The sequence below is a fragment of the Pteropus alecto genome, unplaced genomic scaffold (assembly GCF_000325575.1).
Source record: "Pteropus alecto unplaced genomic scaffold, ASM32557v1 scaffold25, whole genome shotgun sequence".
In the NCBI taxonomy this organism is placed as follows: Eukaryota; Metazoa; Chordata; class Mammalia; order Chiroptera; family Pteropodidae; genus Pteropus; species Pteropus alecto.
The window spans coordinates 21,991,406-22,014,863 of record NW_006441955.1 but is presented as its reverse complement, the minus strand read 5'-3'; the positions used below and the strand labels follow the sequence as shown (position 1 = coordinate 22,014,863).

The window sequence follows — 23,458 nt, the reverse complement described above, 5'->3', positions numbered from 1 at the left end:
TTTCATATGCTTTCTAATTGTTTTATGCATAAAATCTTTCTCTTTAACCTCATTTTGAGTCTCTTAATGGTAGGGACTCTGACGTATTCTTGTATATGCCTTCTTTTTTTTATCTTTCCCGTACATGCTTATATTCATACAGTAGTAACTATGCATGTAACCTATTTCATCAATATTAAGATGATTTCACATTTTAACATTACTAAAATAATTTGCAGCTTACAATCAATGGTTTGCCCTGGTGTAGTTGGCAAAATTTTCTTGGTGTTTGATTTAATAATTATTTGAATTTAATGAAATATGTTCAGTGCTGAATAAATGTTTGACTTGAATACAATTACATCGTACTACGGGCTAATCTGTATTTTCACATATTAGATTTACCTAAAGTAAGTTACCTCTATATTGTTATTCTTATGAAAAAAATGCAAATTGTTTGAAACATTCCTAGTGTACCTTTTGTTTATTTGTCTTAGTGCTCACATTTGGCACATCCAAATTAGATCAGCAAGGTAAGCTCCAACTTGTTTTGTATATCCTGGTGTGGTATCGAAAACTGTCTTCCTCCATCTAGGATGTGTCCTTTTGAAAAGTGGGGATCACCGACATGATTGATCACTGGACAATATATGTTACAGCTCAATAGCTGTTACACTCAGTGTTCAATATTTCTGCTCCCTGTCATCTGACATATAACAAAAACCTTGTGGTAGGCAGAATAATGGCTCTTTAAGGATGTCTACGTTTTAATCCTCAGAACATGTGAATATGTTACTTTACATAGCAAGGAGGGATTAAGATTGCAGAGGGAAATTAATGTTGCTGAAAATGAGATTATCTGGGTGGACCCAAAGTAAACAGTCACAACTGTATCTACCTGGGAAAAGAGAGGCAAAGAACCACAGGCAGCGAAATGGCATCGTGAGAAAGACTTGACTGACCGTTGCTGGCTTTGGCAATGGACGGGGGCCAGGAGCCATGGAATGTGAGCAGCCTCTAGAATGTGGAAAAGGAAAGAAAGAGTATTCTTCCTTTGGACCTCCAGAAGGAATGCAGCCCTACTGACATCTTGATTTTTAACTTGGTGAGACCTATTTGGATTTCTGTTCCCTAGAACTATAAAATAGTAAATTTGTGTTGTTTTCAGTACTGATGTGTTGTACTTTGGTACAGCAGCAATAGTAAACTAATATAAACTTTATTAATTCAGCTGTGTTAAGTCACAATTTGAAGTAAATAAAACTGGTTATGTCAAAAATTATTATTTTATTCTCTGAACAATTTTGCTAAGGAAGTTTGTAGTATAAAGCAGATTGCAGAAATATATGTTTAAGAAAGTAAGATTTAAAGATTCCAGTACATTGTTTTTTATGCTAATGAAATGGCTAATTATAAATAGAATTTACGTATTTGTTACTTTTTGTCTAAAGCATCTTCATCTAAAATTTTTCTATCTCTATACTAGATGGAATTACATTTCTTTGTGAATATTTCATAGTTCATGGACATGGACAATAGACTAGTGGTTACCAGAAGATAGGGAGGAGGAGGGAGAAGAGAGGTAGATGGGGTAAAAGGGGTCAAATATGTGGTGACATTAAATAATTAAAAATAAATAAATAAATTTAAGAAAGATAATTCATATTTTTCCATCATTATACTTAACATCCCATTCTTTACCTCAGCAAGCCCTTGTGAGTGGTATTTCATTGTGATTTGGTATATATTATTAGGAACAAGTTTTAGGTTATATGATCTTTGGCAAGCGACTTAAATTAAGGCTTGTTTTCCTCATCCACAAAACAGAGACAATTACATCTTCTGTTATGGACTGCACGTTTGTGTCTCCTCAGTGCTGCAATGAACATGTGGTTACAGGTTTCTCTTTGATATTGCGATTTTATTTCCTTCGGAAATATATATATCCAGAAGTTGGATTGCTATATCATATGGGAATTCTAATATTTTTTTGAGAAGACTTCTTACTGTTTTCTATAGTGCTTATACCAATTTACATTCCCACCAACCGTGCATAAAGGTTCCCTTTTCTCCACATCTATGTCAACATATATCTCTTGTCATTTTGATAATAGCCATCATACCAGGTGTGGGGTGATACCTCTTTGTGGTTTTGAGTTGTATTTCTCTGATAATTAGTGAGATTGAACATCTTTTCATGTATCTTATGGCTGTTTGTATGTCTTCTTTGGAAAATATCTATTCAGATTTTCTGTGCGTTTTTAAATTAGATTATTTGTATGGTTTGTTTATTTTTTGCTATTAAGTTATATGATTTTTCTTATATATTTTATATTAACTCCTTTTCAAATATATGGTTTGCTAAGAAGCTTTTGGAGCTGATTCTAGTGATGGCCCTGGAAGAAAAGAGAGCTGAAGAGAAATCTTCCTTTTTCTAAAAGAATATATAAATAATCATGTGCAAAATGCTGGTAGAAATATGAATGGTAAAGGCCATTCTGATGAGATCTCAGATAAAAATGAGGAAAATGTTGTGGAAATTGGAGGAAAGGCAATTTTTATTACAAAGTAGCAAAGAATTTGGCTGAGTTGTATTCCTGTTCTAGTGTTTTGTGGAAGGTAAAACAACCGAGGAAGAGCGATGTTAAGTCACTTGCTCCCAGTAACAGATCCAGTAATGCTGGAGCCAGGATTGAACTGGAGCTGGAGTCTTAACCACTACACCCCTCGCCCCCTGCAAGAGTAGACAGTATGGAGACAGGCAGTGCTGTGAGAGAAGGTTGGGGATCAAGACTGCTGCAGGCCAGAAGAATTGCTCTATCGGTATGACCCACGATACCTTACTTCAGTCAAGTTTTCCTAGAACTGGCTTACATTAAGCAATCACCTTGTTTGGGAGCTTTTCCATTTTAGGAAGATAGAAGATCTGTAATAGTTAGATACTTCTCACATGCCAAGGACCTAAAGAAAACAAATGAGACTAGTATGTGAAAGTGCTTTGTAATGTGTATAATGGGCTAAGGATATTATACTCCTTCTCAGCTTATGTCTCAGTGTCTGACATTGGGGCACTCAAACACTCAGTAACTATTTGTGTATGAATTGGCCTATAACACAGGAAGAAACCAAGCACACGCACAACACACATATACCACACACACACACACGCACGCACACACACACACACACACACACTGTATGCACATGTATTCTTCCCCACTAAATTGGAAGCTCTCTAGTGCAGTGTCTGTGTCATCTTTGTGTCTCAGTGCCTTATAGAATGCCCTAAAAACAGTCAGTAGTCAGTAAATGTTTGTCATTAATAATATTATAATGCCTCCCCTTTTAGACTGGATTTTTATGGGTTAGATTCTCTCTTTGGGGGCAGATGAGGGATTGATAGGAATTACTGACTTTATTACTTCAGAGCCCTTTTTTGGCACAGTGGTAGGCCAGGATTCAAGGGTTAAGTATTGAGAGGCTGCAGCTGGGAAGGCAGCACCCCCACTGACTCAGAGGCCACTGCTGTAATCCTCAGGTTCCAACTGGGATAAGAGGTGTGTATCAAGTAGGGGAAACAGGAACCATTGTAGAGACAGATTTGCTTCATTTCCTCCGGGACTGTTTTCCCCGGTGCATTGTGCCAGAAAGTGGATATTCTTCACCCAGTGAACAAGGGGTGAGTAAATAGTCTTGTCCATCACATAAAGAAGCCAATGAGTTAGACTGGCCTGGCCAGTTAGTTATGGGACTTGGTGTGAACAGCATGGCCTTTGAGTGATATGGTCACAGTGGCCTGGTGGGTGCCGTGACCAATGCAATTGTTGGTCTTATGGATGGGAGCAGGAGAGGATCATAGAAACGGGCAGTGTAACCAGGAAGTCCAACTCTGACAACAGATGCGGAGAGTGACTTACAAAGGGAATGGAGTGCCCAAGGCGAAACACAATCACAAGCTCAGGGCTAGGTGACCTTCTCTGGCCCAGGGTTATGCCCAATACAAGAAAGAAAAGAAAAGAGTAGAGGGTGGGAGGAAGAAAAAACAGTGACAGTGAATGGAGAGGACAAAAGCAGAAACATCAGAAATGCTCTACTAGTCTAAGTATGTGGCTGGGTCAGTAAAGCCCTTGTAACTGAGTAAATGCAAAGGGAGGCTATAAGCCCATACCAAGCCACATGAAGAGGAGCACAGCGGAAAGGATCAGACAGACCATGGTTGTGGCTGAGACACAGAAGCACTACCATCTGTGAAGGAGGCGTAATGGTCAGAACAAGCGTGACATTTATATAGATACAGTGGAAATGTTAGCATTGACCTCTGTTAGTCTGTTTGGGCTGCTAAAACAGAATACTATAGACTAGGTGGCTTAAACAATGGAAATTTGTTACTCACAATTCTGGTAAATTCAAGATTAAGATGCCAGCAGACTCAGTGTCTGGTGAGGGCCCACTTCCTGGTTCATAGATGGCCATTTTCTTGTTGAGTCCTCACATGGTGGAGGGTATATTTTGTAAGGGCACAACCCCATTCATGTGAGCTTGACTTATGACCTAATCACCCCCGAAAAGTTCTCACCTCCTAATGCCATCACATTCGGGTTAGGATTTCAACATACAAATTTCAGGGGAAAACAAACATTCAGTTCAAAACAACCACTATTTTAAATCTATATATAATTTACTCTAGTACAATTTCTTGTTATCAAACAATTCACTAATCTAAAGTTTCACTTAAAAATAATTCAGGCATTGTCTGATAAAGAAATAATGACACCTGTGTAGATTCAACTGGTTATTATTCCTCAAGTTGTGTGATGGTAGTTGTGGAAGGAGTTGCTTTACAAATGGCATCCCAACCAGAGACCCTCAATCATTCCTAAATAGGGAAAAGTGAGAAAACTGATGTGTGCAAAGGTTTCAACTTAACTGGATTCATTTGACCTTTAAGTAAGAGTGAAGGGACTTCATGCTCACATTCATTTCGTAGGAGCTTGAGACAGCAGAATTAAAATGAGATAGGTGCCAAAGCTGGCAAAGCACTGTTATTGGGATGTAAATATTTAAAAAGCTACGAAGTTTGATTAAAAGAAAGGCATGTTTTATCAGTCAATAAGGAAATTGAGGGCCATGTTACCCCAACTTTTTGATCCTACTTCATTTTAACAGGGTTTTAGCACTCACAGCTATTCCAGAACCGTTGATAATAAAAAAGTCTTGAACCTGAAAAACAGACAAAAGACTATATATGAAATCAGTTTAATGATTTATCTAGGAATCTGTGAACTGTGGAATCATGATTGTTAGGACTGAGAGACACCTGCTCACCTTTCTGAAATGAGTTGCTGAAAAGATATTCTGAGATTCAGAAAGGGTAAGGGATACAACGTTGACCTTTTGGAGACAGGAAACCTTTGATGAACTGTAGGACACCGAGACAGTTCATTTAAAAGATGGTTTCAAAGCATTCTCGGGGCTGGTTTTGTATGTGCATTACTGAAGCCCTTGGGTTGTCTTTTTACATAAACCTGGCAAAATAATGGTTTCTGCACTTGTTCATATGTTTGCAACCCTCACGTGGCACCTTGGCTTCTGGACTTTATAACTGCATTTCAGTCCATTTTGTGAACAAAATTAAAATTTCCTTACCATTTGACAGTGTGAAACTTTCCTGTGCTGGCATTAAAGAGAAAAGGGATAGGAAAAGGCCACAATACCACCTCCATGTAATTACGGCAGTGCAAACAACTAAATAAAATGGTTGCTAATGACATTTACTTGAGTCTCTATATGAGTCCCTGTTCTAGTCTTGGAATAAGTTAAGGATCAGCTGCTTATAAAATGTACAGATAGTAAATCTTTGTTACAGGTGACAGTTTGCATTTTTTGAAAGACAGGTATATGTTAGGGCTGTTCTTAGGCTTATGTGCTCTCTTTCTCTGCCTCTCCATCTTTCTGTCTCTGTCTCTATATACGCTCATGTTTATATATGTATATATATGAATACACATACATGCATACCTGTAGACATACATATGTATGTATATACATGTGTATATGCTTTATAAGGTAATAATATTTAATAAAGTACAGGTTAAAACTTAGAAAAATAGCTTCAAACTTTGGTTTAAAGACTTAGATTGATCATCTACCAAGGTATAGAATATAATCAAAGAACCAGTTTGTCCTCTTTTAACTCTTGAAATAAAAGACCCTAAAAATAAAAAGTAATCAATGATTTTTCTGGGGAATTCTGGATGTAGAATTAATCAAATTGTCTGTACATATATGAGGAAGTTAAGACTTCTAAACTGCTGAGCTTAAACTTAGTTAGAAATTTATACCAGAAAGAATGAGTCCCAAACAAAATTGTGCCTTTATTTATTGAACACATTATTATTTAGGTACACAATAAATAACATCAATAAGGATAACAAGAATAATGCACCATCCTGGCCTTCAAATCTAGCAGAGGAGACTAATTAATAAACAATAATATATTATGTGTCATATAATATATCTCAAGGTTATAGGAGAGTGGAATGGAAGGTAACGCAGCACACCCAGTGTGTATCAGGCAATGTTTCCTGGGAGAAGATATGCTTGTGCATCATGGGTATTAGCCATCAGCTAACAGGTGGAGAAAAGGCTTTCCCAGTGGAGGGACTGTGCATTGTGTCCAGAAGACATAAAATAATATGTTAAGGAAGTACAGGTAAGTTTGAGTTACTAGAATTTAGGGTGTAACAGGAGGCTGAAGAGTCCTCTGACAGAGCCCAAATTTCCATCGGACTTCCTCTGTGAAGGCATTACTGATGCCTTCACATCAGTAATGTTGGTGTTCTCGTTCTCTGTGTCCCTATGACTTCTTGCATAATTCTATTGTTGGATTTTTCATACCCAATTTAATTGTTCATATCTGATTTTCACACTTGTCTTCAGGATAAACAACATTAAGACTACCTCCCCGTTCTTATAAAACATAGAAAATAGTAGGTACTCAACAGTACTTGTTTATTAAACAAATACATGAATGACTGGCTGGCTAGATGAACGAGATTATACACAGTTTGGGGATCAGAAAGTCAAGAATGCCTTGGTTCTCAAGCAACACTTCATAAAACCTTAATGGTTTCATTTTTCTGTTTCAGATTACTTGCAGCATATAATAGTCTCACCGATAAACACCTGGCTGGATATTTTAACAATACAAGGATAAGGCGGCATCTCTTAAGATCAGGGCTGGTAAGATTTGGTTTACTTTCTACCTGCTCTCTTGTTTCATTAAGTCCAATAATTCCTTCTTTTTTCTAGTTTTCTCTTTGAGCTAATCAGTGATATACCAGGTCCAGCCCCAACCCCATTGTAGAAAAATTATTTCCTTTCCAAAGCTCTAATTTATCTTTTTGAGGCTGTTTCAAAAGATAGGAAGAGAGGTCACAAAGACTGCTCAGGCAACTTACAAATTATTGAGGAAAAACCCTGAGTTTCCAACAGCATATTTCATTTGTTAGTCTGTTCATTCATTTATTCAACATATTTATTAAGCACATTGCATGAGCTAAGAAAGGTTAGGGAAGACAATAAAGAAGACTTTATTGTCTTTAGGAAAAAAATATTGTTTTTAATAGTCACAGAATATGGTGTAGAAGACATGACCATTTCAAAATTTCTCTTTGAATTTATAAAAATGTTTCTATTTCCTGGGATGGTTTATTGATACATTATGTCTTTTGCTAGTTTTAAAACTATCATTTCCACAAAATTTCCATTCCTCTAAATGTATTCAATGTGAAAACCTTTTTAAAGTACTGTAGCTTTCCACTGGGAGAAGTGGGCATGGTTAGAGAAAGTGTGACTAATAATTTCAACTGTTTACCTTCTTCAAACAGCAGTTTTCCTAACTATTGTTGCCATGGTGTTGAAAGGATATGCAGTACGTTTCTAATTGTTGTTTATGAGCTTGGCAATCTCGCTGGTTAGATCTCGGAGAGCTTGCTTTTTGTCTCCTGGGGCTTTGTTATCAGACAGACCTGGCTGAAACTTGGCTCTGCCATTTACAAGACACAGACTCTTGGAAAAAATCACTTCCTTAACTTTCTCAGCTCCAACTTCCTCAGTTGTAAAATGCAGATAATGATACCCAGCCCTCAGGATTATTGTGGCAATTAGAGACGTGTAATAAGTGGTGGTTGTGATTATTGTGGTTACTATTAGCATTACTTCTGTGGATAACAATCTGTGAGCTGCACCTACAAGTGGGAAGGACTTAGTATTTACTTATCAACATCATTAACAAGCACTTACTTGAACATTGCTTATGTGCATGACAACTCAAATAAGGAAGTTACAGCTCTTTGTCTAGAGCAGTCATTCAGATATAGTCCCTGAATCAGCGGTGTTCATCATTACCTGGGAACTTGTCAGAATATGCAAATTTAGAGCCTGACCCTAGACTTATTGAGTCAGAAGCTGTGGAGTGAGGCCAATCAATCTGCTTTTCAACTTGCCTTCCACATGATTTTGATGCAGGCTCAAGCTTAAGAACTTTTGCCTTAAAGGAGCTTCCAGTCTAGTTGGGGAAATCAGACAACTCCCAGATGAGAGATTACAATGACACATGTCAACTGAAGGAGTGGTAGTGCAGGATGTTCTCAACATTTTTCCCCGTTGGACACACATGACATAATATCCTATGGACAATGCATTTCAAAGACTATAACTAAATTGTAATTCTAAGCACACTTTCTATAACCACACCCCTTTCTTCCACTGGAAAATGTATTAATAAAAAAAGATTATCAATACCCAATCACTTATAGCACAATTTAGTTAATCCCAGCAGTCCAATATGTTGCAATAACAGTGTTAAAAAACTACAGTTATCAAAATTAAGAAATATGTGGGCTCGGATTAGACCTGAAAAGTAGAGCAGGCTTAGTTAAGTGGGAAGGAAGAAGATGGACAATCCAGGAAGGATAATGCCCTCTGTACAGAAGATATAGAAAAATGCAAAAAAAAAAAAAATGTCTATAGGAAAGGTTAAAGGAAAACAAGTACAGTTGACTCTTGAACAACACAGGTTTGAATGGTATGGGTCCACTTATATGTGGATTTTTGTTAGTAAACACTTGTACTGTTCTCAACCTGTAATTAAGAGTCCATAAATACAGAGGGCCAACTGTATGAGTTATCTATGTTATTTGATATAGGGGACTTGAACATTCACAGATTTGGGTATCAGCAGGGGTCCTGGAACCAGTCCCTTGCATATACCAAAGGACAAGTAAGTTTTTAGAGAGTTATATGCATTTTCGACTGCGTGGGGTGGGCATCCCTAACCCCACATTGTTCAAGGGTCAACTGTAAATGAAAAACAGAAACCACCACTCCTTACAATGATACCAATTGAAACTAATCTGGAATACTTTATATATGTAGTGCTGGTATAATCTGAAAAAAATCTGAATCACAACAAATTAAATTACATTCTGGGCTGGTGAGTGGAAGAAGAAAAAGCAATGTGAAAACAAAGTAATGAAGCCGATTATTTTTAAAACAAACTGATGAGAGCCTCTGTAACTTACATGTTTTGCCCTTCAAAGTATTTCCTGTGAGATCATCAGTCCTGAGATCACTGCTCCTATTCATTGTTTCAAGATAGCACCCCATCTCTTCTTCCCAAATGTGGGGGTGGTGGGGGGAAGGAAAAAAAATGAAAAGAACACCTGGGTTCCATTAAGGGAAAATTGCTACTGTAATAAAAACCTTGTTTTAAACACCAAGTGTACCCCCTGTGTGTGTTTTCACAGTGATGGGTATATAAGACTGCCTTTCTCTTTCTTTGCCTTATGAAATATTTATTAAAAGTGGAAGTTTATCAACCATAGTATTGTACTCCTTTAGGCTTAGGAGACATTGCTAATTCTCTCTTTCTGTCTGCCTGTCTCAATCTTTTGGTAGCTAACTATACATTTTCTGCTTTGTATTTCTCTGTATGTTTTATTTTTTCACGACAGATCACAAGAAGTGGAAGAATACTTTCTGAAAAAGAATACAAACTAAATATCATGAAGAGGGATCACCAAAAATATATCCGGGAGTGCTTAGCCCAGGCTATTTTCCATAAGGTTCTCGATATGGAGGTAGAAGTATTTACTATTTTCTTTATAAATGATATGTTCTAATATGATAATTAATAATACTTCTGTATCCAGAAGCAGGGAGATTCTTCCTGTATTTCATTAAAAAGGAATGGAAGGTGACCTGAGAAGTGCTCTATATTTCTCTAGGTAGCAAGGAACCAACAGACTATAAAGTAAGCTTCTCTCCGTTTCAGTTAGAGAAAAATATGGACATCATTATATATTTTGTGATATTTAATTTAACAAATGTAGATTTTTAATTCATAATGGCTACTCTAAAACATACCAGCCCTCACCATCTGTACCTCAATTTCCATTTGCTAAAAAAAAAAAAAGTGACATCTGTTTAAATATCAGTAATTCCACTGCCATGAATTATTTCAGATTTGTTATTCATTTAAGGCTCTGAAGCTCAGCCGTATGCTAAATTTCAAGGCGTAAGCATTGAAACATCTGCTGTCCCTCCTACTTTAGGCCACATTGGTCAGCATAGATTTACAATCCAAGCATGAGCAACTTTTTTTTTTTTATCTGACATGGCATTTTTAGTAGGATATCTAGCTAACCTGATAAATTATTTTAGCCTTGCTCCATGAAATTTGTAGTTTTGAGCATCAATACCGTTTTAATCTCTGTGAAAAAGCATGTCACTTCTTGGCTTGAACATACAGCAATAAATCAGAACACTTGGCTCGTAAAACCACTGACCTACGGATACAGTAAACATTTATGAAAAACTGTAGAATCATCAGTAAAGCAATATTAAGTTTAGTGCCTTTGAAAGTTATAATGCTGCCATTAGACTGTGCAAGTGTTTGTTCACATAAGATGTGTATGATATATTAATTTAAGAATTCATTTTGTGCTTATGTTATGTAGATGAATTACATAGAATCATTGTTTGTGGCCTCCAAATTCACTTGCTTATAAAAGTATTAGTTGGAATTCTACAATGTTACAAAAAAAAGTACAGTGTAAAATTAATCTTTACTTAGTTTCAAATTTAATTAGTAGGCACAAAGTTCTGTAAGCCTTGATCCTTAAAGTTTGATTTTCCAAACTTTCATATAACTGATACATTATAACTATTAAACATACTATTATTTAAATATCTTCATGTATTCTTAAAGTTTGGAATAAATAGATAAATGGCAATATGTAATATATATGATATATAATTATATATGTAATATATAAATTAACAAATAGAATATTTCTCTCTAAATTGTCACATTTTTCTCACATTTAGATTATGCTGATGATGTTTACTAATGTTGTTATATTAATATTCATGTAATCATTCCTGTAACAAACATTAATTGCAGGCTCACCATGTACCATTATGAGGCTATGTGATGTAGCTGCAATATCTGATTTAAAAAAATACTGTAGACAGTAATCAAATGCTAGAAGAGTGGAACAAATGGACTGAACTCAGAAAAGAAGGGATTGATGACTTGCTTCTGCTAGAGCCAGAGGAAGCTGAACAGAGGTCCTGCTATTTGAATTGGACCTTGAAGACTAAATGAGATGTCGCATGAAAACATGAAAAAGGCATTCCAGAGAGTGAAGTTAGAGGAATGTAAAAGCACATCGTAGATGGAAAGGAAAGCTCACTGAGGCCAGACTGTACAGTGGGCTGGTGGAAAGAGGGGCAGAAAGTGACATTCTCCAATAAATTGAGGGCCAGTTTCTGGAAGGCTTTCAATTCCCAACTAGGTTTGGAGTGTAGCTGATGAGGCGATGAAACATTTTTCAGCAGAGGAGTGAAACAAATGAGCAGAGCGTTTTTAGATGATGTTGCTAAAAATGTGGAAGATAGATTAATGAGCTGGAAAAGATTGGAGGTGGGAGGTCAATTAGGAAGCTGTCGCCAAAGGGTGTGGGCTAACAGCAGTGGTGGAAATGCTGAGGAGATGCAGCTGTTCACAGAGATATGGAAGAGAGTGAGAAAGAGAGAGAGAGAGAGAAAGAGAGAGAGAGAGACTGAAACTGACTGGGTGAAAAGGGGTGAAGGAAAAGGAGCCCAGAGCAGCATTGCAGGAGATCAGAAACGACAACGTCGGCTGGAAAAGAACCTTCAGGTAGAAAAATGTGCCTGATAGACTGATTCTCACAAGCTTCAAAATGATTAAGTAAGACGAGTACTGGGGAAAAAAAAGAAATGAAGTTTGACCCAGAGTACAAAGACATTGGTGGTGTTGGCGAAAGCAGTTTCAGTGATGGTGAACAAGAGGGATGGTGGGAGTAGGTGACTGTGGCGAGCTGGAAATAAACAGAAGATGGCAAATGGTAAGTGGGTGAAAGAACAGGGAGGGAGAGAGAAGAAAGGGAAGTGTGAAGAAGAGGACTGGCGATGCTCAGAATGGTTGAGTCTGCGGAGTCTCAGGGCAACAGGAAGGGATCAAGAACAGAGGAAAAAACACTCTTGAAAATGCTTTCAAGTGTGTCCGAATGATTTCAACTCGAATTGTAAGCAGATTATTTTTATACAAGGTTTATTTTTCAATCGTATGACTAATATATTACAGAAAATTTGGAAAACACAAAGTATAAAAAAGGGAAATAATTATATATAATGTCTCCTCTCAGAGGTAACTGTTTACATACTCACATTTCCTTTTGGTCTCTACTCATTTATACATTAATAAAAGCATGTTTTGAGAGGGACATTGTTTTCTGAAAAAAAAAAAGTAAACAAGCAAAAATATATAAGAAGTCAGAACAAAGTTCAACCACTGACTAGATGTGTGACCTGGGGGCAAATTCGTGATCCTCTGCCTCAGCCTCTTCGTATGTAAAATGAGACTGCTCAGCCATTACCATTGTTGAAGAAGAGATCTTGTACTGAAGCACCTTCCTAGCTTGGGGACAGACACACAATATGGAGTTGGTCGATTAAGTTGTATTTCTGTGCAATTCCATATCCTCTTTTTTCCTGCATTACATGCATTTTCTATTTTTTAAAACAAAACCTTTATGAACTTTATTTTAATGATTATATTCTATTTAAGAATTCTATTAACGATTATATTCTATTTAAAGTTTATACTGTTTCTGAATTTTTGCTTTGAGGATAACAACAGCAACAACGACGACAACAGAAAACAACCTTTTAGACAACATCTTTGTACATAACACACCTTTTTAAAATTCAGATTCCCTCCTAGATGTAGAAGTGAAATTTATTGGTTAAAGGATAGGACACTTTTAACTGTGTAATGTATGTTAGGCATTGGCTTTCCAAAGAGTTTTACCAATTTATATTCCCACTTGCACACTTAAGCAGGTGATTCTTCTCCATCTCAAAGACAAGAGAGATAATTGAGAATACAGTTAGCTGGTGGCATTATTTTCCTTTAAAAAATTTGTTGCAGCAATTGATATGATTCTTTCTTCCATTCTTTCCTGTATGCTTAGCGTTGCCATCAACTTGAAATAAAAAAGAAATTGGAAGCCTTTGCTAGGAAGGAGAGAATTCAGAGATTTAAGGTAAGCAGCAATATAACTCTTTTACTTCATAATATTGTTTTATGATTTTGAAAGCCAGTGGTACTGGTATTAAAATTTCTCGGGGCACTTTACTTTAGAATAACTCACAGCTGAGGTCAAATGATGGTTTGAACAAGCCTAAATCTTGGCCACCATTCTTATGGGAAGATCATGACAAAATAGGCACAAACCTTGCAAAGAAAAATTTGAAAACATTCTTTTCAAATTTGAAATTTTGCTTTTTATTTTCTTGATTAGTGTAATAGAGGCCGAAAGATTTTTTTTTTAATTTATTTATTTTTTGGTCTTAAGAAGGCAAAAATTGACCATGGTATTCCCAAAGTGATATAAAACAGCATTCTAAAAATTATCCAATGGCACATTTTTATGCGGATGTGACCCTTGAAAATATATGGTAGGAAAGATGTACCTTAGCAAACAAAAGCCTAAGAGTTAGACATTTTATACAAGGCATTTAAACATTCAGTTTGCCTTCTATTTTTGTATTTGATACCCTTCTTTGAATTGAACTTATAAAATATATAAATTTGAATCGAGAGATGGGAGATTCCATTAGGCACGTCTGAAAGGTTTCAGTTTAGGGCAGCAGTTTTACTCAATTTCTTGAGCCATTCTAATTTGAATGTTGTTCTTCATTTTCTGTGTCGTCTTACAAATGTGGGGCCTAAGACACATTTCACAAACTGATGAATATTCGTAAAGCTTCTGTAGAATAACTTGCCATGTAAGACAATAATTTTTCCTCTTGCTCGATGAATTCAAATCTGTCTGTTCCATCATGGTCAAAACATAATATTGTTATAAAAGAGCTGTTAAATAACAGAAGATAGGTCAGTTTTTCAAGATTGGAAGAGTTAGTATGTAGAGATTCGTGGTTCATTCAACTTTGCCAATATGTCCTACATCAAGGACTGAGTTATAGATTCTATAATTTATTGCTGAAATGTTGATGGAGAAAAATGGTTACTGGAAATAAAGAGTGACTAGCATTGCCTGAAGCAGCACTCTATTCACTCTCACTCAGATTGCCAGACACACTAAATAGATATATGGATATGTTACAGCACTGGCAGATTAGTGATAGACACTTCAGTTCCTCCCTGTATGATTTTTATTTGTAACAATTTTCACTTTATAGCTGCACTTGGTAAAAGACCTATATTTTGACCTCTTTTATGTAACATGCAACCCTTTTGCTTAGGACATTATTTAATTAATTTTTAAGGTAGAAAAATAATACTTTCTGGTAGTTTCTACTGATCAGAGCAGTGACGAGCATTATGTTTCTCATAGTGATTTGCTTAAAGCAGGTTAATAAATATTGTTGCTAAAACTGAGGATACCCTGCTTCTGTAGCTATTTCTTTGAGTGTAGCTATTTCTTTGAATAAAGCAGACTTGCTTTCCCACTGCCATACCCAACTCCCCAGTACAGCTATGGAAACTTTATCTGACTGTCATGATAGGGCTCGGAAGAAATACTTTGAAAATAATGTGAAAGGGCTTAGTTATATAATATCTCTTACCTAGTACTAACCTGAGATTACTGATTATACACCAATTTGTGAAATCACTCTCTTATTCTAGGGTGAGCCCATGAGATGGTCTGGAGAAAATAACATGCCAGTCCTGTCTCCTCACCCCCCAGTGGGCCCAAAGACTAATCGTGGCCATAGTGTTCTGGTTGATGAAGGACATTCCAGTCCAACGACACTGGTGAGTCGTATAAAATACTGTCATGCACAATCCGTACAAATTAATTTAGAATTTGTCATTACTCTCAGAAAGAATACTCTCTGGGTACACGTCTGTATAATCCTGTGAATCCTACTGAATAAAAGAAAACATAGTCTTGTATCTGTTCAGTTCTGTCTCTACTGAACACTCCACCTGTAATCAGCATCACTCCTGTCAAATCTATTTTGCTTAATACTACTAGATTCATTTTCTTGAAGTATAATAACTTACATTATTTACATGTCCAAATATCATCACTTGTTATGTGTCACCTATAGAAATGCCCAGACTCTTCCACTTGACACTTAAGACCCTAAGCCATGTCACATCAAATTTAGCTATCCCTGCGATTACCATTTAGCATCCTACGGTGCAGCAAAATTGAACCACTAGTTGTTCCATACACGTTTTATATTTTCTCACCTCTGGATTTTGTTCTTGCTGTTCCCTCTACTCTTACCTTATTTATGAACACAAATTCAATGGTACTGTATACCATATGGGGCTCAGTACTTATATCTGTGCTTCTTTTATGAAAAATATGTGCACATAATCTAAGATAAAGAGAATTAAATGTACAGAAATTCTATTTAAAGAAATTGCACCCTGACCTTTCATTCCAGTTTGACTCATGTATAACCTAAAGATGGTATTTGCTTGAAAGAAGGTACAGTAGCTTGAAACAATATAAATACAAGAAAAGGTTTGCAAAATATTTGCTGGAGGATGATGGTTTAAGTTGTAAATGAATTACTTGATTATGTTTTTATTCTTGCTTTGTGTAGCCTAATACATTTCCTTGTTAGCATGAACATTTTTTGGATTGCACAATATTTATAGAGAAATTGCAGTACTTTCACAGATTGTTAAAGTAAGTTCATCACATATAAAGTTAAGCCTTGACATTTTTCAAAAGGTAAATATCTTTTGACATTTCCTGGTGAACAGCTTGAGTTATGAAAAGCAACCGTCTTTCCTCTGTTGCTACCATATTTCCAGGCTTCATTTAAATGTATATGTACACAAATAATTCTTTTATTAGGTGGCAAATTCACTAGACTCCCAAAAGCTTAACCTGGGTGAAACAAAAGAAACAATCAAGTACTGTTTTCTATCTTCCCACCTGTTTCAGAGGAGAAAACCCTTGAAAAGCTTTCTTTTCAATTTTCCAGCTGAACACCCTCAATAAGTAGTTTATGATACATCCAGGAGATCTTAATGTGGCAGGAATGAGAAAGTAATTTTAAAATTACAGGAAACCCTGACACCAGCACTTCAGAAGCCTTTCTGTCTGGTTAGCCACAATTCTTCACTTGGTTACCCCCTAAGGTGCTTCTGAACCGTAAGGGATACCTATTGTGATCTTGGAATCGTAGTTCCCATTCTACAGAAATTCGAGTCCTTCTTTTTGTTTTCCCAGTCTGGATACGTATCCTTTAAATTTGCCTCCTGACCTCTAAGTGCCATTGAGAGGAAGATAATAATCCTTTTGGGGGTACTGCCATCGACTTTTCTCTTTCTACTTTCTTGAGTGAATAAGGAAAGCATCCAGTGAATAGTTATTGCATTTGGTCACTAATTGCTCCTAAACTTTCAAAAATAACATATAGGCTTTTAGCTGCATTGTTCCTATTAAAACTGTGGAAAGTCATTCAACTAATTCTGCATAGGCTTGGAAAATTCACCCCAGAGATCTTCTACTAAGAATTAGAAATGCTCGGCTAAGCCGAATAATCGCCAGGTAGTCAATTTCAATTCACCTTCTGGTACAGTTTTGAAAATGTTAAGCTACAATGCTGTATTTATTCCAAGAAAATATATTATGAACAATTTAAAATATAGCAAATTTAAGGTGGCTTCTGATGTGAACTACAATAGTTTGTAGCTCACAGCTGTTAGTTGAATGGTGCAGATTTGTTTTTAGAGATAAATGTAATCAGTTAAACATTTGACTGCCACATCTATCTAACTGAACGATATATGTATGCAAATGTGGGGAAGTAAAATTGAGAGCACAACAGCCAATAGATCATGTTCTAGTTTATAGTAACCTGCTTTTTAAAATTTCTACATTAGATTTTCAGTGTTTTTGTGTTTGGTTGGATTATTTTACAGGAGAGAGTCTTAAGGCATATTTGTTTTACAGGGTTCAAAAGAATTCTTTTGGGTGATCTGATTCCCTTGTTCAGAAACCTCTAGCTTGACTTCTCTTTGTGGGTTTTAAGACTTTTCACTTTTGGGCTCATATAGACTTATGCCCTATTTCTTTAAATCAAATGCTCTTCTAGTGAATCCACTTTGTTTCCTGTATTGGTCATTATGTAGATTTACATGCAGGGAACCAAGATAATAATGACTTATACATAGGATGTCCTTCCTCACATACATTATAGTCTCAGCTGGTGTGCCATCTCTACTCTATAAAGTCATCAGCAACTGAGACTCCTTTTGTGTCATTGATCTGCCAAACGAAATGTGCTGGCTTCATCAACCTAAGCCAAGATGGTGTATCACCATCTGGATATTTCACCATGTGGATATTTCAGCCAGAGGGATGGGGTAAAGGGTAAGCGAGGGCACACTTCTCTCTAAGGGCGTGATCTTGAAGTTTCATGTATCGCTTCTGCTCACTCTTATTGACCAAAACTGAGGTATACATCTATACAGAGTTGCAAGAGATGCTGGGAAATATAGTCTTTATTTGTGATAGCCATCTTCCCTGGTAAAAATTCTATTACTAATGAAGAAAGGAAAACAGGTATTAGGAAATATTCTCTTTGCCACCTTTCCCATGTCTGCCTCACGACTGGCTCACTTCCTAGTCAAATGTTCAAATTTACCATTTCTCTTCTCTGCTCCTCCATTTTCTTCTCTTGCTCATCCATTTGGATAAAATAGAACTGCTTCTGTGAAACTTTAATTTTTACTAGTCTCATTGGCTTATTCCAAATAGCTTTTAGTTCTAAATTCTGTTAGTACAGGTGTTTTGTTGTCATTGTTGCTGGCAGTATTTGTGTGGTTCGTTGGCACTAATTGTCTTGTGTCACCATTAGATGTTAAAAAATTACTTTTAATCTCTTCATAGTACCTATAGTTGGAATCCAATAAATATTAATAATAAAATCAGAGATTTAGCGACATATGATATGCTTGTTAGAATGGCATAAAGACCAACTTTTGGTGGTAGAAGCTGCCCTATTATTTTTTATGTATTTACAAGACACTTCCAGAGTTAAATATTTTGTTCACCATTCTTTATAGTCAATGTATTAAGCCTTATTCATGAATCATTTATATACTATCCTTCTCACACCCTGTTATCCAAATGTGTGTGTGTTATACTTAACAGGTTTTCTACTATTTTATTGAAATAAAACAATTCAGACAAAAGCCTTGTTTTTTCCACTTTTGAAACATGTTATCTTCATACTAAACTCATAATGTTCTGTCAGTGCCCCAGAAGGCACTAATAATGCTCTGTACTGGCACTTTTTGGTATTGCCTGCAGTATATTCTTGATTAGAAAGTGCATCAGTCAGGGTCTCAGCTGGAAACAGGGTAATTGGGAAGGGTTTAATAATGAAACTATTTGCAAAGATGCAGGCAGGGTTAAGGAAAACCAACTAGAGATGTTTAACATGCTAGGGATAGCCTAGTGGGAAACCACACCACCTCAGCCTAAGGGGAAAAGGAGAGATTGGGTACAAGAAACAGTAGGCAGTATTGCAAGCTAGGAGACAATTTCCCAATGGGCTGTACACTTTGGTAGAGCATCCATCACAACTTTAGGGAGAAGGATCCAGAATTAGGCCCCCAATCTCATTCCCTCGTATCTTTTAATCTCCTGCCAGTGCCTTTCATTGGTCAAATCTAGCTGGAATCCTGAGGTTAGCTGGTATAATCTATAAAGAAATGACTCCCAGAGACCAGAGCAGGGCAAAGAAGCAGAGAAGAAGGGCAAATGGAAATTATCAAGTCTACAAAACATCTCCGTTTTTACAAAGTGTTTTCCAAAATTACCAGTTACTATTTTTCATTTTTGTTTTCCTAATATTTCAAAGAAGAGGTTGACTAAATAGTAATACAATGGAGTTAAGCATCCATCTTTCTTCTTTTTTGAATCGTATTGCTTGTACTTCAGCACTTATCTTAAGACTTAAAGAACTTGCAGGAGAATTTATATTGAAAACAGAATTTAAACAGAAATTAGTTCATTTTAATTATATCCCTTTAGATCTCTAAAATAGGAACATTATTCAACTTAACATTTAATTGAACAAAGCATTTCCATATACAGCATAAATTGGGGATTGTCAGCAAATTTGCAGTATGAATGAAGCACAGGAACCTTACAGAGAACATCTCCTTTGTCTAGAACACTACAACTGTGGCATTTAGTTATAAAGAGGACTTTCACACCATATGTTTTAACAAACTTTGGATCATAAGGGTATGTATAATGGAAAGACATAATTAAAGTTTAATCTGTTCAGTAAAAAGGCACCATTAATTATTCTAGTCAATTTGTTGGGTTATTAATTGGGTCTGGAAACATGTCAAGATACTAATGTAAATGAAATATTTTTTTTCCTGATTGTCTAGACAGCCCCTCGACCATATACTGCCCCAGGAAATATGCAGCCTCCAATTCGATTACAGCCTCTTCCCAGTAATCCTGCAGTAGGAACTGTTCCAAAGATAACTTCGGGATCCAGATCAAAAACCTCATTGCTGGAAAAGGAAGCTTCGTTTCCTATTGGGGTAAATGTTATTTCTTCAAGAAATACCTTTTTATTCTTGATTAGACTATTATTGTAGTTTTTAAGATGGTAGATTTAATTAATCTTAGTGAAATTTATATCATGCACTTAAGCACTCACAATGTATTTCTGATTATCTTAATCTAATGAGAAGGCCTATAATTTTGGAGTTAGTAGACAAAAAGAGTAAGGAATAGATTTGTATTAATATAGGGGGATCACTCATTAATTTGAAGAGTTGTATGAAAAACAAAGAAGAACTTTTTATAGGGAGATATGATTTCTATCAGAATAGATACAGTGTTGACTGCTTCCTAATTGTAAATGCATGAAACCTAGAAAATGAAACTTTCCAAGAATAGGTTTGCATTTGCATGCTGACTTACTTTACCACCAGTGTATGAAATTGCTTCAAGTTTGACTCTGGAGAACGATGGATATAGAAGGAAAAGAATGTCCATCTTTAAAAAATGCTGAATTAATCACACATAGGAGCTTGACTCTGCTTCCTTTTCAAGGTTATGTCTCAGGTAATTTTTACTTATTTTAATAGAGCACAGGAAGGAAGTATGGGAAAATATATAAGTTACTTAAACAGAGAGGAATAATTAGGAGATTCAGTAATTAGGAAAGGTATTGTTTATATTTCTAACACAAAAGAGAACCATTTGCCAGCTTAAGAAAGAAGCTGTGTCATAAGTACTATGGTCATTATGTTCAAATGGGTGAATTTAGTTTCATTCTTTTTTAGAAAACGTAAGATATATGAAATTTAAGATATTTTTATTTAAAACTTACAAATAATGTTGACACTAAGTTCATTCAAATAAATGATTTGTTTCTCACAAATCATTTATTGTGTACTTTATATGTAAAAGTACAAATAAAGCTCTAAGAATGATGACTAATATTTTAATCCATTTAATATGCTTTTCAGCTTATATAGCACTTTTCACAAACCTTATTATAGCTAATTTAGTAGTAGTTCCTCAGAAAGCTGGAGAAATTAAACCAAAAGTGGTGGCGCTTTTTCTAGAGCTAGGCAGGAACTTATAAGTCAATTAGGCTGACACTTTCTAGGATCAGGTCTCCACTTTGAAAGCTCAGACATTGCCTGTTTAAGATAGTGTCCAGAAATGGTCAGGTCCTAGAGAATGTCTCAGGTTAACTGAAATAACTGACAAGAAGCTAGTATTTCTCCCTACAGGAAACTGCAATGAGGAGTAAACTCATAATCAGGGCTATTAATTTGCAAGATCTCAAATAACCAAAGCTTGTAGAAGCAACATATCTTTCTCCTATAGGCGGACCTATGTGGGAAGCCATATCATAATGAAAAGGTTGCCTGGTGAGCATGGAATCAGAATGAGGGGATACAGTGGAATGGAATGTTAATGGCATCAGTCTAAGATGGCTTGATGCACCTATCTCATTTTAGGAATGGGATTGCCAAAGGTACCAGAAAACTCAAAGGTCTTTGGCTAAAACCCTTTGTATGCTCCAGGAATAACTTTGCCATTAAGACTGGAAATATTCAAAGTCCAATGGGTGAGATTTCCTCTCCCCTAGATAGTACTTGGATGGGCACTTTCCATGTTTGCCAAGGTGACTATATTTTTTTCTAAGCTCCTATAAGTATTATTTTACTATATTTCTTCGATAGACACATTTTCCTGTTAGATATGTGAAAGTATTCAATCGGGTAATATTCGAGTTCTACTGGCTAGGGAGAGATTTTTTTTTTTTCTTTCAGATTATTTTCCAAATCAGATCTGAGCTACTGGGTAGGTTTAGTAATTAAATGTGCACAGGGCCTTTTATTTTCCTGTTTTTAAGTTTTGGGGTATGAATGATTGAGGCATAGGCAGTTAATGGCAGATTACATAGCTGACAAGATTGAGATCAATCTCTTATCATCTTAAACAAGCTAAACTTATACTTTTCATTCAGATAACATTTATTGGGCACTTACTATAGACTAGGTATTGCTCTAGACATTGGTGATATATCAATTATGAAGGCAGGCAAAAGCCTTTAACTGGCTGGAGTTTTTCTATACTGCACACAGATAAAATATACTGCCAGAAAGGATGCATAATTTTTTCAATGGCATTGATGATAAAAGTGATTTAATATAAAATCAGACAAGAAATTCCTAAAGAATAGTAGTCTGCATGATTGCTGAGTGTATACTGAGCACCCATTAAATCTGTATTGCTTTCTTAGAGTAAAGGATGTGGTATGCAGGTGGTAACCATTTGAAGGTACAACAGACATAAGCAGGTTGAACTTTCTAAGTATTAGGAATGAGGGTCTTTGATTTGAGTGAAAGCAATTTGGTCAAAAACAGGCTACTTGAAATGCAATTGAGTAAAAATAATGACATGAGTGAAAATGATTATCCTTAGAATGAGAGTTTCTCATACACTATTAATACAAACAGAAATTGGCAAAACTATTGGTAAAAGCAAATGGGAATATCTGTCAGCATTTTTAATGAACATGCTCGAACATTTTAACATATAGAAATTTTTCCTAGGAGTACACACATAAGTGGAAATAATAAATTCAAGAATACTTAGTATTATAATAGTGAACAATTGGAAGAGACCTAAGAATTTAATAGGGTATTGTTTTAAAATGTTATAATATATTAAAGTATGTTTTTAAAAAAAAGGTAGAATTATTTGTACTGGCACAGAAAGGTGTCCAGGATACTTTGGGCTAAAGAAGTGAGATAAAGAACAGCATGTTAATTTTTTAAAAAACTATTAAACCATTTTCAAATAAAGCATACAGTTGATTGATAACTACTCAGAAACTTTAAAAGAAGCCGTAAGCCTGAAAAATTCTCAATTAATTCATTTTTTTGTTCTAAATATTTTCACTACTTTAATTTATACTTGTTATTACAATATCAATACACACCATCAGAGAAAAATGGAAAATATAGGATAAGAAAAATGAGAATATAAGTAACACCTACAATATCAACCATTCTAAGAATTCTAAACTCCTTGGTGAATATCTATTTAAATCTCTTTCTGCTGTCTTCAATCAAAATATGGAATATACATGCCTTTTTTGACCTGCTTTTATTTATTTATAATGAGAAAGGTTTAAAGAATGACTTCTCTTTCTTGAAAAAAAACTTTTTTAAATTAGTTAAAGATGCCTTAGAGTTTGGAAAACTACCTCAGATATACAAAAATTACCAATTTGTGAAAATTCAAAGATTAAAATAGACCTAAAAAATGTAATATAATTATTGATTATAACTTTGGTGCTTTTTAATCATTAAAGTAATACACGTTAAAATTTCAAATAA

General features: G+C 35.6%; 1 protein-coding gene across 1 annotated transcript in view; it reads left to right on the top strand.

Annotated features, from left to right (window-relative positions):
* Positions 1-6,674: 6,674 nt before the first annotated feature.
* ERICH3 (glutamate rich 3) overlaps positions 6,675-23,458 on the top strand; it is a 77,577-nt gene continuing 60,793 nt past the window's right edge. The window contains exons 1-6 of the mRNA XM_025052003.1: positions 6,675-6,691; positions 7,128-7,221; positions 9,996-10,121; positions 13,542-13,613; positions 15,221-15,349; positions 19,973-20,131. Coding sequence (XP_024907771.1) covers positions 6,675-6,691; positions 7,128-7,221; positions 9,996-10,121; positions 13,542-13,613; positions 15,221-15,349; positions 19,973-20,131 — 597 coding nt within the window. The remainder of the gene's footprint in view (positions 6,692-7,127; positions 7,222-9,995; positions 10,122-13,541; positions 13,614-15,220; positions 15,350-19,972; positions 20,132-23,458) is intronic.